General features: G+C 31.7%; 1 protein-coding gene across 1 annotated transcript; it reads left to right on the forward strand.

Annotated features, from left to right (window-relative positions):
- Positions 1–1959: 1959 nt before the first annotated feature.
- On the forward strand, positions 1960–4822 carry LOC145325169 (uncharacterized). Its single transcript, XM_080168031.1, has 3 exons — positions 1960–2172; positions 2551–2692; positions 3070–4822. The coding sequence occupies exons 1-3, from the start codon at positions 2005–2007 to the stop codon at positions 4377–4379; spliced, it is 1620 nt and encodes a 539-aa protein (XP_080024157.1). The 5' UTR covers positions 1960–2004; the 3' UTR covers positions 4380–4822.
- The last annotated feature ends 10141 nt before the right edge of the window (positions 4823–14963 follow it).

Consider the following 14963-nt stretch of genomic DNA (forward strand, 5'->3'; position numbering starts at 1 on the left):
AATAAAATTTCTCGCTGATTCGAGCATCCAGTATGTAATTTACTTTGACTGTCATCACACAACATACAGGAAAAAGGATTTGTGACTTTTTCTACCTAAAATATATATTTATTTCAACAGATGCTCTTTAAATTTACTTGTCTGTATTCTTATTCATGATTTTTTGTGCTTTGCTACTTAAAGATGTTGTCATACTTGTTGTCATACAATAAATAAATATTTAAAATCAGTTTTACATATTAGGTTAATTTTTGGTAAATTATTTCCAAAATGAGTGTTTTTATCTCCCCCCCCCCAAAATTTTTTTAATGAGGTTATTCATCCTTCCTGCTGAGATTTTATAACATCCCCTTCCCCCCATAAAAAATTTTTTGTGGTGGGGGGGGGAAGGTTAAATTATCTTCTGTACTTTTTTTTCAAAGATGCTTTCTAGCTCCCTTCCCTTCGGTCATTGCAGGGTGGGGAGAAGGGATGGGGGAGAAGGGATGGGGGAGAAGAGATGGGGGGGGGGAAGATGTGGGATATAAATAGGAAAAAGGGATAGGGGAAGGGATGGGGAAGAAGGGATAAGAACTAGAAGGCCCATAATCAAATAATCCCACACCTTAAAACGCCCTTATTTAAAATTAGTATATATAATCAAAATGCCCCCCCCTAAAGCAAAGTGCCCCCCCGGGGCACTTTGCTTTAGGGGGGGGGCAAAATTTTACAAAATCTTCAAAATGCCCCCCCCTAGACAAAGTGCTTCGCACGCCACTGGCTGTCATTCAGCCAATTAAATCTATTTAAAATTGTCGAAAGTTAAATATTTTTTTGTGTGATGTCTTTATTGGCGAAAAAAATGGGGACAAATTTCAAATTGATTTGACTGGCGTAGAGCTGGCGTAAAACTTGTTTTTTTATGTAGTTGAAGGAAAGTGGATAAGCAGGGGGAGAAATAAGGGAAGAGTTGTTTGTCTGAATTACATTACATAGTCCCTGATATTTCCCAAATATTTAATATAAACATTTAGAATTATAGAGTAGCTTTGCTACTAAAAATTCAGATAAACTGAACTGAAAAAGCCTGGTATAAGAGTAGCTCTAAACTTAATTTAATTATTTTATGAACAAATATTTACCCAAGAACCCTCCTCAGCTAAAATTTTACGACATATTTATCATATAGATTATTTAATTTAAATTTTTATTGGAATTGTTTTATTCTAGATGAAGTCAGAATTTTTTTTACCTGTGAATTACCAATTAATCTTTCTTTGGAAACAAGTTCAAAATTATTTATAGAATTTAAAGTTTTGTGTATTTAAACTTAAAAGAAAGATCTGCTCCATATAACTTTTGCTTGAAGAATATAATTTTCAGAAACTTCAATTTTTCCTTTACAGATTTTACACTGTATCAATTAAAATATTTAAAGAAAAAAAATCTTTTTAAAGATTTTTTCTTTGTTGCAATTTACAGTAATGTTCATAAAAAATTACTCTATGTAAATCTTTAAACCTCAAAGATCTTTAATGCAGTATATTATATTTAAAAAGAAATAATAATGTACTTTAATCAAATTGAAGTATTGAGTTGCTGTTCCTTAAGCTAGAGGCCCTATTGCCTAGATTATTATCAATGTCATATTCTTAAAATAATGAATTGAAACATAATACCTATAAATCATACCTATAAAATAACTATAAATTTAAAATATACCTATTGAAAAAGATTAAAGAATAAATCATATTTTGTTTTTAATCAATCCATTGATAGTCCTGTTGATCAAGTGTTTTCCTAAGACAGTGTCTTGAGATGCATACTTGCATCTTCTTTGGTATAATGGATGAAGAAATTTTTTAGTGTTTTTATACTGAAAAGAATATAAGAATAAATGTTTACATAAAAGGATGCCTTTTTGAATCAGGTCTATTCTTACCACACAATAAATGATTAATGCAAAGTCATAAATATTTATTGTACTCTACATACTGGCCTCAGTAGGTTCCAAACTTTTACACAATGAACATAATTCAAGACAAGATTTTGTATTCTAAAGAAAGTTATACAGCTAAGAATCATGTTGAAAAAAGATATGTTGATCTTCTGTTCAAATTAATCAAAGAAGAGCTGCGAACAAAGGGAGATAGAGAATGGCTTGTCAATGTTCAAACTGGAGACAAGTTAATGGTAAAGATTTAGTATAATATTCCAATTCCATTGTTCATTTACAAATAAAGTTGAATAATAAACCAAGATCTGAAGTATCAATTTCTTTGTTTGTTACTAGTTTGGGGTAAAGGTCATTTTTTTCTTGGGCGATTTCAAATGGAAGGGGTGTGGTTCCCCTCCAAAAACAGTATTAAACCTTCCCAGGACCTAAAAAAAGCTAAAATTTAAAGGAAAATCAGAATAGTTAAATAGCTAGCAAGATCCTTCAATACAAACAAATAATCAGAAAGACATCCTGTTACTTTTGTATAAGGATATTGGAGTTTAAAAAAATATTTTCTTTCAATTCAGTAGATACCTGGAATTCTAGAATTAATGATGAAATGTACTATTTAGCTATCAGAAGCGGAGAAGAAGGTGTTATCAATTGCTGGATACCTTGCCTCCATAGGATTCAAACCTGGAGATATTCTTCAGATGGGATGTTCTAATCATGTTCACTTCTACTTGCCTGTACTTGCTGCTTGGATGCTTGGAGGTACATGTGTACAGCAACTTAAATTTGATTATACAGATTTTGTTGTTTATTATAAAGTTTGAAATTTGAACAAATAGATAATATATAGTAAAGCCTAAAAATAAGACAGAATGCTAAAGTTATTTATTTGTTATATTTTGTAATTCTGTTTTTGTGATTGGTTATATATTTATTTGTAAAATCTGTATGAGATAATTGTAAAATTTTTAAAAAGTGCAAATAATTAGAACATTGGTGACAGGATTAATAGGCTAGAAATAGTAAGAGTAATTTTAAAATTGGATACATCATGTTGATTTCTAAATTACATAGTAGCTGTAGAAATTCCAACTAGTATAATAGTAAAATATATTATGAAATAATAATTTTTATTTAAGGACTTGCAAGTATGGGAAACCCAACTTTAGAAGATGACAAGATTATTCATCAAATCCAAATTACAAACAGCAAAGTTGTTGTGGTTGCTAAAGAGTATCTTGAAAAGTACATGGCATTAAGCCCAAAGATTGAGAATTTGATTGTTCTTGATGCTAAACCTACTGACAACCTGCCTGAGAGTGTTCAATCAATTCACGAAATATTTGAATTTGATCATGATTTCAAAGCTACTGATGAAATGCTTGATTTATGTGTAAAAGATGCTGCAGTTATAATTTGGACAAGTGGTTCAACTGGAACGCCAAAAGGTATTCTACACAAGCAAGAAACACTACTTGACATGGATCTTGTTGATTGTAATGGAGCAATGAAAGCCTTGTTGTCTACAACTATGTATCACATAGGAGGATTTTCATTTCCCCTCTACCTGGGTCTTATGAGAGGACGTACAGTTGGTTTTGTGAATAACTTTGAAGTTATGGACTTTCTTGAAAGCATGGCTAGATTTAGACCAGAATTTATGGTAGTTAGTAATTTTGTTTATCTCAACATTGGAAATGCAAACTTTGCAAAGAAAAAGTTTCCATTTTTAAAGAAAATACTTCCCATTGGTGGCACATTTACATCAGAAACTCATGATAAGGTACTTGACATCCTTGGTCACCATGTTTGTGTTGATCATGTGTATGCCTCTAGTGAGACATACATTATAACAGTTCTACCAGGCGATAAGGAGAAAAAGTTTGGTCTTTGTGGAGCTCTAAAGCCAGGATGTCAATTATACATTGCAGACATTGATACTGATGAAAAGCTTGGTCCCAATCAACTGGGAAAGATGATGGTCAAAGCTCCAACTTTACTCAAATCTTATCTTAGGAATCCTGAAGCTGATCAGGAATTTTTTCATGTAGATGGGTTTGGTCATCTTGGTGACATTGGCTATTTCACTAAGAAAGGAGATATCTTCTTCTCTTATAGAAACAAGGAGATATTAAGGGTTGATAGTTTCTGGTTTGGCCCAGCTGATATTGAAAACCTGGTTGAGAGTATTGATGAAGTTGAAGAGGCAGTTGTTTGGGGTGAATACGATCATCTTTTTGGACATGATAAGATTAATCTTGCCGTAGTATTTAAACCAGATGCTAGCAGAATATGGACCAAGGAGGATCTTATCAAACTTGTTGAGAACAATCTTGCAAAGGAAATGCAGATAACTGGAGAGGTATATTTTGTCAAAGAGATTCCTCATGGAGGACCACTTATGAAGAAACTTAGATTAAAGATGAGAGATTATGTTAAAAAATTGTAAATTTTGATTTGATTACAAGAGCAAAATATTTTTTTTTGTAGTTGATAGTTTAGTTTTTAATAAATTTATTTTTTTAAGCTGATCTTTTATTATCTTGTCTATGGATTAGAAATATGCTAGTTTTCTAAAAATACTCTAGTTGCAATCAACTTTTTTTGCTTTCATAAAGTTTAACTAAAAATCTAAGGTATGAATTCATTATTTACTGAATATTAATTGTCTTATTTACTGTACACATTTTATTTGTTTGGCCAAATACAGCCTTGCATTATGCTACATTTTTATCCAAATTATTTTAATTTTGTATTGTATGTAATGTGATTTTAAATTTTGTGATTTTTCTAATTATGTACCTAATAGTTATTATTTTGGCATATTTTTATTACTTATATCTTAAAATATACTTTATCTAGTAGAAGTACATATATCAAAAATTATTGTAATGATTTAATTGTTCTTTTTATGGAAGCTTTGTTTAACTGGTAGGTTGGCATAGTGCAATTATGCTGTCTTCTTTTTATAAAAAAAAACAAAACAAGATGACAACATCCATGAAAGCGAAGCTCTGAAACGGTAGGACAAACGGATATTAACACTTATATAGTGTCAGAACTGAGTAATCAGACTATAAATAAATAAGAGTCAAAGCAAAATTGTGAGTAAATTTGTTGAAATACTTCTTAATACAGGATAATGTTTGTGGACATACTTACATTTTTAGGACTAGATTATAGAGTTGCTTTGCTTATAATATTGTACTTTGTTGTCCCAGGAATCAGTATACCAAAAATCAGAACAATCGGATAATTAGATCACATAAAAATTTGTTGTTAAAAAGGTAAAAAATCAACATGTTTAAAATGGACGTACGGACATTCTGGTAATGGTTATAGAGTTGCTACGCTTTCTAAATCGTACCTAACTACTACAGGAATCACCTTGCAAAGTTTGAAAACGATAGGACTATTCTAACATACCCAAATTAACGAAAAACGCCATCCCCCTCGGACGGACGGACGAAGTATGAATTATCAAATATTTACATAACAGACTTATTGTTTTATTTGGAAAGCAATATTTAATAATAGAAATTATACAATGTAATAGAGATTCTGTATGAGTCATCTTTTTGAGTGAAATATGATTTATTGACAATATTAAGAAAAAAGTACAAAATCAGCCAATCATCATTCAATTTTTTATATAAGGTCTAGGGACAGAACCTCCAGCATCTAGGTACTCATACAAACAATTTAATCTAGAAACTACACAGCCTAAAATAATCGAAGGACCTAGGTGAAGTTTTCTTAAAATAAAATAAAAACTATCAGTTCAGTAGTTAGCAAGATCTTAATGGACAACAACAAAAATCTTACAAATTTATAAAAAAAAAATGTGAACAAGTTTTGTTTGAAAAACTTTGAAAAAAAGGATTGTAGATCTGTAAGTTTTAATATACCATTGCCTATTTACTCTTACTAGCGGCTGCGCCCCTAGCATCTAGGGGCTTCCTATACGAAGGGACATTGAAGAGAAGAAAAATAGCCTAAAACCATACCCAGACTTTTCTTTTATAAAAATGATACAGCCTAAAACCAACCCAGGACCTATAAGAAGCTTCACTGTAAATGATGAACATGTCGGTTCAGAGGTTAGCGAGATCTTTCGCTACAGACAAAAAAACTTACTACTTTAAAGTATAGGATAACAGATATGCATCTTATTTTCAAAAGTAGCTGGATTGTCCAATGAGATCTCATGAACCACTAAATTTAGTGGTAACTTTAAAGTCTTTGACAAATCATGGAAATATTCACTTCATATAAAAAGACTAAAGAAGATGGTGGGATCCTTGAGGCTACAACGGAAGCCACCTGTCAGTCAGAAGCTAATAGATCTAATTCTGTGCTATAATATTATGTATTTGTAACTCTCCAATACTATGCGTATTGGAATTTGCCAGTTTGTGTATTGTTCTCAATCCAACTCTATTAATCCTATAACACCAAGTTTAGTGCGGGGATTAGAAAAGCGCAGCTTGCATGTTATTCAAGTATGTCCATCTGATTAATTATTACTTGGATCTTACACCAGATTATCATAAAGGTTCGGGCTAAAATAAAGATCCACCCCATCCCCTCCCCTCCTACTAGATAATGGAACTGGCGAATAAATGAACCTATATGGACGACAATTTTACTCTGTCGTAATATCTACATATATTCTACATCCATTACTATATGGCTTAAATAAAAAGTGGTCGCTTTCTGACATAACAATTACATTTCGACAGTCTAATGGCACTATGACAACATACTTATGATGACTTTTAATTATGACACTGCCAGCTATAACAATGAAGAAAACAGTCTGTGTACTATGTAGTATATTCAGAAGTTAATTCAATTTTAAACTATCAATCGATTTCTAAAGTTTTAAATTTTGCCATAAGTAACAGGAATACACTGAAAGCTGATTAGTATTTTAAAGATTCTAAGGCTGCATTGCATAAAATATTTACATTCTCTTTACAACATATGGCAAATTTAGTGATATAGAATATATATTATTATTTCAAACGCTTTGATATGGTCATAGTTACATTAAAGCCTTAATAAATATATTCAAAATTACATTCTATTGCAGTATTAATTGATTGTGACAATCAGCGTTACGGAGCCGTTTGATTTTGGTAAGGCTCCGGCTCCGACCTAAAATCAAGAAAAAACTCGACATATTATTTTCCCACGTCTATTTTGACTTTTGAAGGTTTTAAAAGTTCAGTTTTTGATAAAAATGGACTTGAAAAACATAATAGGGGCATTTGCCCATGACAAAACAGAGTTACCAAATTATAATTTATAAAAAATCTCTTTATTTATCTAGTCCGGAGCCGTTTTTAACGAAAATTACGGTTCCGGATCCAGCAAAATATGGCGGCTCCCGGCTCCGCAACACTGGTGACAATAATGAGCAATGCTGCCCCTGGATCTAAAGGGATAAGAAAATGGTCGATAAATTGATATACATCTCCAATGATGATACACAAAATTACCACTGCTGTAGATTAAATTAGTGGTTGAAACATTTGAACACTCAACTTAATAAATCAACCAACCAAAATTTGCTAAAGTCCCCGAAGGTCTTAAGCCAACAAATAAGTAAACGTTATTAGAAGACTTTAAGGACTAGTGCAATACACAGTACATTGTCCCCTCTCTCTCTCTCTGAAAGCTGACACAATAGTTTTTGACAATCAGTAAAGTTATAATTATTCAAAAAATAAAGAATATATGATATATTGAATCAAATGCGTTGATATGTTCAACGTTACATTAATAATACCTAAAGATAGAGTTTTAGATTGCATCTATTAAAGCATCAATGACATTAAACAACAACAACAAAAAAACAATAAAGCCATGTACTGTGTATTTAAAATTCTGTCTCTAAGAAAATCTCCAAACCTTTAAAACTTTGAATATACCTTTTTCTTTTTAATTCTACAACATCTATGTTCAAAATTTACCGTCAGAATTGGCAAAAAATTACTATATAAGGAACGAGATTTTTTTTGTCTGAAGCTAAAGATATCTAAAATTGCTGATATGAAAAGGTTTTGCTTTTTAAGTAAGCTTTCATAAAATACCTTAGGGTGTTCTACTGACCTCCACCGCCGTCCTCCGCAAGAGTCTGAGGGCGAAGTAACTAACAACTTTAAATGAAATACTTACAATACTTTTCATGCAATCTGATTAGTTTATGATCAAAGATTATAATTATAGTTTTAACTAGATTAGAATTTCAAAAATCTGTTCAGAAAAAGTTTTATTCCTTCATGTATTTTTACGGATTAAGTTGGTATTGATTTATTTTCTCCTTTGTTTTTTTTTCTCTTTACATTTCATTATAAATAATGTTCAAAAAGATATTTGTCATCTTTTTCTCTTATATTTAAACATTATTTAATTTTATCTAATTTAAAAATTTTTTAATCAGTACTTATTATTTATACATATATTTCCTCTCTCTCTCTCTCTCTCTCTCTCTCTCTCTCTCTCTCTCTCTCTCTCTCTCTCTCTCTCTCTCTCTCTCTCTCTCTTTCTTTCTATATATATATATATATATATATATATATCTCTCTCTCTCTCTCTCTTTCTTTCTATATATATATATCTCTCTCGCTCTCTCTCTCTCTCTCTCTCTCTCTATCTCTCTCACTCTCTCTCCCTCCATCTATATCTATAATAATTTCTTGTCTATATTTTGATATTAAATGACTGCTGCTGTGTATATATAATCTGGTAGAGAATTATAATATTGAATCTCCATTATTGGGTGCCAACCTTCTTAATTAGTTTTCCACACACTACATATGTGTATAAATATCATGCAGCGGGGTAGAAGTTTAAGTAATTTATGTATTTTACAAACATAATTAATCATAAATTTTATAAATGATTACAAAAAATTACGATTTAAACTTATGAAAACAATTGACCACAATGATTAAGTTAGGTGTGGGATATAGTTAACGTACAGCAGACATACATCCAACTTCTTAAGATTTTATTTGATTTCTTCGCATCTTTTCTCCTTGTTAATGTTTTTAATAATCACTATTCCAGGATGATTCATCAATAAATTTTGAATTTGAAATCATGATATTCTAATTCACAATAATTTAGTTGCACAGCTACTCTTTAAGTATATATCCTTCCGTCATAAAAAAGGAGACAAATTTACTTTATTGGAGGCGTAGTTATTCTATAAATTGTTCACGTGCGTTCGTTCTTCAGTCTTCCAGAATTCTTGATTTTTAAATTCGTTATTTCATATACAGAGGCGAATAATTCTTTAAGGAGGGTTAATGTACCCTTTCCACAATAGTTATAAATCTTCCCTTGCAGCTTTACTATGAATGGGAGAACCATATCGATTCAGTGATATTATAAGTTACAGATAGACACTGAGAAACATCATGTTACTTTTATAAAAGGATTAAATCTTAAGCATTTTAAATGTAACCATCTTTTTAAAACCATATTCATATTTTACCAAAGAACAACATCATTTTATATGGAATTACATTTTAAGAGGTTATTTTTCGCCCCTGTCTTGAATTAAAGTTGGTTTGCTATTGCTGTATTACTCATGGCTATTCTTGCTCTTGTTTTAATTATTTTCAGGATTCGTTTGAAAAGAAAAAAAATCAATATTCATTTAATTAAATTGAAAAGAAGATATCCAAAATATATCACGGGCTATGAAAATTGTCACCGTTCTTTGATCTCTGGGATTGTGAAATACCATCTGAAATAAAAAACTTTTATTAAAATTCTTCAGATTTTTCCATAATAAAGTGGATTTTTACGCGGCTAAACATCCCATTATTTTGTCTTTAAGTCCTAACTGTCCCTAGCTTTAATTTTCAACAGTTCTTTGCGATGTCATTGGAGCAATAGGAAAACTTTAATTCTTTGATCTTTAGGTTCTTTGGGTTTATAGTTTTAACTTGCTATAATCGTTATTAAACATTTTACATCACCTCAAAATAATTTATCTACAAGATTTAGAATTATTTTTCTTCGGAATTCCCATCCCTCTTCAATCTTAGATCCCTCTCAAAATTGAAATAAGGAATTTTATTATAAACATTGATTTGTAATTTTTGAATCCAAGAATTATTGCAATCGAAGCTTCACTATCATTAATTCGAGTATATGAAGCAAAACCAATTATAGAAAAAGCTATATAATATATCTGAATAAAATCTATTTTGTCTCAGCCTATCTCCCAGTTATAAATAAGGGTGTTTTTGTTTTCTTATTGATGATCATTCACGCTAAAATGTAATAAAAGCGAATTTCAAAATGCTTTTATCACAATGATAGCCAATCAAACCTGGCATGATTTTCATGATGATCATTCACGCTAAAATGTAATAATAGTTATTTCTCGCATCGTATTATGAACAGTTTTCCGCGAATATAGAATGTACAATTATAAGATAAAAACTGGTTTTAATTTTATGATTGTATGTACATTTTTATATTCGTAGAAAGCTGGATATAATATGATGCTAGACATAGTTTTTTCGTATGGATGAGAACCGGTTCTTATCCACCGGATTCGAATGAATACGAGAAAAGCGTATTTCAAAATGCTTTTATCACAATAATAGCCAATCAAACCTGGCATGATTTAAGTCAATATAACAATTTACAAAAAGATGTGTTCAAAGAAGGTGTATCAACTTTTTTTTTATAGCTAGCCGGTTCTTTTAGTAAGTAGTAGATGTAAAATTTTTCATAGAATTCAGATATGCAATCGGTTTTTTTTGTAGACCTCTTATTTTTTAAGTAATTTAAGTTTTAAAAAAAAAATTAAGTCGATTTTAAGGTACTAAAATGCAACAAAAAAAGAAAGAAAATGGCCATTATGAACAAAAATAGTAAGATCTTTAATTTGACACCTTACTTTTTCAATTCTGTCAGGTAATTATTGAAAAAATCGATTTTTTTAAACCCACGAGAATAAAAACTTTGAACTTAATTTTATCATTTCACAGGTAAAAAAATATATACCTTTAGAATCAGAAAAATATTACGAATCCATTGTAAGCAAAATTGAAAAAAAAAGTTTACAATATAGTATATAAACTACAATAAAAGGAATTATATGAAAATATCATATTATAATTATATTATACAGGCAACGTCTTAATCAGTGGCGTGCGAACCGAAGGGGGCATTTGGGGCAATCGTCCCCCCCTAGTGACCAAAACGCCCCCCCCTGCCCCCCCCTAGTAACCGCCCCCCCTGCCCCCCCCTAAATGTTGAAAAATGCCCCATTTTGCCCCCCCCCTGGTCAACAAAAATGCCCCTTTTTGCCCCCTACCCTACAAAAAGCAAAACTATCCCAGTTTTCAAAAAAAAGATCAAGAAATACTCCAAAAAAAAAATTTTGGCGCTTCGCGCCAAACAGACAGTTACTATTCATTTAACCTTACCAAATTTTTAAATTAGTGTAGAAATTAGGTTATAATCTTTTTTTCACTGAACATAACAAACCAGGTTATAGGAAGTATTTTATTTTGTATAATATAAACTTTTTACCAAAGAAATTTTGTACATCCCCAATGATGATAAACAAAATTACCCCTGATATAGATTACAATTAGTGGATGAAATGTATGAAAACTTGACTTAATTAACCAACCAATCAAAATTCCATTAAAGTCCCCAAAGTTGTTGAGCCAACGAATAAGAAAATTTTATATGAAATATTGGGGACTAGTATAATAAATAGCCCAAAAACCCCTCCCTCCCTGCATATTTGAAGAAAAAAATTTGCGCTTTGCGCCCTTCCAAATGGTTTCTGCTATGAAATTTTGGGGACTAGTGTAATAAATAGCCCAAAAACCCCTTCCTCCCTGCATATTTAAAGAAAAAAATTTGCGCTTCGCGCCCTTCCAAATGGTTTCTGCTATGAAATATTGGGGACTAGTGTAATAAATAGCCCAAAAACCCCTCCCTCCCTGCATATTTGAAGAAAAAAATTTGCGCTTCGCGCCCTTCCAAATGGTTTCTGCTTTTTATCACAATGAAAGGACAAGTAATTTTTTTTTTTTTACATAGTTCATTATATCTTTGGTTTTTATGGTATGATAAATTTTTTTGTGGATTATAATATTAAAAAAAAATAAAATTTCTTGCTGTTTCGAGCATCCAGTATGTAATTTACTTTGACTGTCATCACACAACATACAGGAAAAAGGATTGGTGACTTTTTCTACCTAAAATATATATTTATTTCAACAGATGCTCTTTAAATCTACTTGTCTGTATTCATGATTTTTTGTGCTTTGCTACTTAAAGATGTTGTCATCTTTGTTGTCATACAATAAAGAAATATTACATATCATTTTTTCATATTAGGTTAATTTTTGGTAAATTATTTCCAAAATGAGTGTTTTTATCTCCCCCCTCCCCCAATTTTTTTTATTGGGGTTATTCATCCTTCCTGCTGAGATTTTATAACATCCCCTTCCACCCATTAAAAATGTTTTGTGGTGGAGGGGGGGGGGGGGAAAGGTTAATTTATATTCTGTACTATTTTTTCGAAGATGCTTTCTAGCTCCCTTCCCTTCGGTCATTGCAGGGTGGGGAGAAGGGATGGGGGAGAAGAGATGGGGGGGGGGGGAAGAGATGGGGGAGAAGAGGTGGGGGATACTGATGGGAAATAGGGATGGGGGAAGGGATGGGGAAGAAGGGATAAGGACTAGGAGGCCCATAATCAAATAATCCCACCCCTTAAAACGCCCTTATTTAAAATTTTTATATATAATTAAAATGCCCCCCCCTAAAGCAAAGTGCCCCCCCGGGGCACTTTGATTTAGGGGGGGGCAAAATTTTACAAAATCTTCAAAATGCCCCCCCCCTAGACAAAGTGCTTCGCACGCCACTGGTCTTAATTCTTGAATTGAGTATAAAATTGGGAAGGGGGTAAAGAGGGGGTAAAGAGGGGGTAAAAAAGGGAAGACGAAAGTGTTGCCTGAACAAAAAATATAATTGGCCATTTGTTTATTTTTTATTTTTTTACTTTTTTTCAATTTTGCTTACAATGGATTCGTAATATTTTTCTGATTCTAAAGGTATATATGAACCCATATTATTTTACCTGTGAAATGATAAAATTAAGTTCAAAGTTTTTATTCTCGTGGGTTTAAAAAAATCAATTTTTTCGGGTATAGTCCCTTTGGCGGCAACGCTCCTTAAGGGGCGATTCTTTGTTTTTTTTTCATATTAGCTTTTCTCATATTTCTAGCCCCTGCGAGGCCAATTGCTTAAACTGTGGTACAATCACCTAACCCAATATAACCTAACCTACTATCAAACGCCATTTTAAAAATACGACGAATCGCCCGTTGGGCGTTGCCAGAAAAGGGACTATTCCCGATTTTTCTATTAATGCTGATTTTGTTAAAACTTTTGCTTTTCTCCTGTAACAAGATTGTCCTTGTTAATTTCCTTTCTCTTCTCAATTTTAGTTTAATTTTGATGATGCCCAGCAGAGTAAAGTGTTTGATGAAACCTCAACCATTGTCACAATGGGCCAAAACAAAGACGTTCGCATTATGCATGATAATACAAAGTAGACGATGTCTGTCCATCTATCTGGATCTTAGGATCTATCTAAGCTTCGGGCCCATAAGGTTGTCCTTTTTTAAAGAATATACCTTTTGCTCATTGGGTAGTTAATTTAAGCTATTTTAGGGAGTGATATTTTCCAGAAATTGCCTCTACCCCCTAAAAAAATAATTGGAAGTGTTCCAGCAGCCCCCCCCCCCCCCCCTAAAACTGTTACGGAGCAATATGAAGCTTAATATATCTTTTCTAAGAGGAAATTATTACATTATTAAGATTTCAAACAATTTGAATCAAGTGTGTCTTTCTAAACTAACCTATCCTAAAGCCCTTAAGATAATTGAGAAAATAAGATAAGGTATAAAATCTACCAGCCCCAGACGTGAGACACACACACAAAAGCTAATCAAAATCAAATCTTCAAGAAAGAAAACTCTTTTAAAATGATTTTCACTATTATAAAGTTAAAATTCTTTAGAATCTTATCCGAAAGAAAATTCTAAAGAAGGTGTATCAACTTTTTTTTTATAGCTAGCCGGTTCTTTTAGTAAGTAGTAGATGTAAAATTTTTCATAGAATTCAGATATGCAATCGGTTTTTTTGTAGACCTCTTATTTTTTAAGTAATTTAAGTTTTTCAAAAAAAGATTAAGTCGATTTTAAGGTACTAAAACGCAACAAAAAAAAGGAAGAAATGTCCATTAAGTACAAAAATAGTAAGATCTTTAATTTGACACCTTACTTTTTGAATTTTGTCAGGTAATTATTGAAAAAATGGGTATAGTCCTTTCCACGACATCCCTCCATAAGGAGCGATTCTTCGTATTTTTCTCCTATTTCTAGCCCATGCGAGGGGCTCTAACCCTGCGGGGCCAATTACCTAACCCTGTGGGGCAATCACCTAACACAATATAACCTAACCTAACCTAAAATAACCTATAAAAAGCCATTTTAAAAATACGAAGAATCGCTCCTTATGGAGGGATGTCGTGGAAAGGACTATACCCGAAAAATCTTCTATTTTATGTAATTGGTAATTAGTTTAAATTTTCTTACTATGAGGTAAAGGAGGCTAAATCAATAAATTGAACATTCTATTTTTTTTTAAAAATCAAACTTATTTCTTTGAAAAATCATACACAATTCAATAATCAAATCAAACTTAGCTGCAATCGCCCACAGCCTCAACCTCTCGCAGCCATTCTCTGCCACAGCAACCAACTAACTAAGCTACGACTTTAAATTATATAATAGCTTTGTTCTTTGAAAAAAGTAATCTAAAAGAAAAAGATTTCTTTTTTTCTTATGTTGATAAACGATGGGAAGTGAATATTCTATCAAATTTCAATTTTCCAGGTAATAATCTTCAGATACACACAGGTATAGAGGGAACAGTTGCTTTGTCCGGACAATTATGATGTTTGAGTCAAAACTAA

This window comes from Acartia tonsa, chromosome 7, assembly GCF_053477335.1.
Source record: "Acartia tonsa isolate MP-2025a chromosome 7, ASM5347733v1, whole genome shotgun sequence".
In the NCBI taxonomy this organism is placed as follows: Eukaryota; Metazoa; Arthropoda; class Copepoda; order Calanoida; family Acartiidae; genus Acartia; species Acartia tonsa.

Bases quoted from the DNA above. Each gene is read 5' to 3' on its own strand.
- LOC145325169 (XM_080168031.1), top strand. From the start codon at position 2,005: ATGAACATAATTCAAGACAAGATTTTGTATTCTAAAGAAAGTTATACA. The intron at 2,173-2,550 runs GTAAAGATTTAG...TGTACTATTTAG, and splicing joins AAACTGGAGACAAGTTAATG to CTATCAGAAGCGGAGAAGAA. The intron at 2,693-3,069 runs GTACATGTGTAC...TTTTTATTTAAG, and splicing joins TGCTGCTTGGATGCTTGGAG to GACTTGCAAGTATGGGAAAC.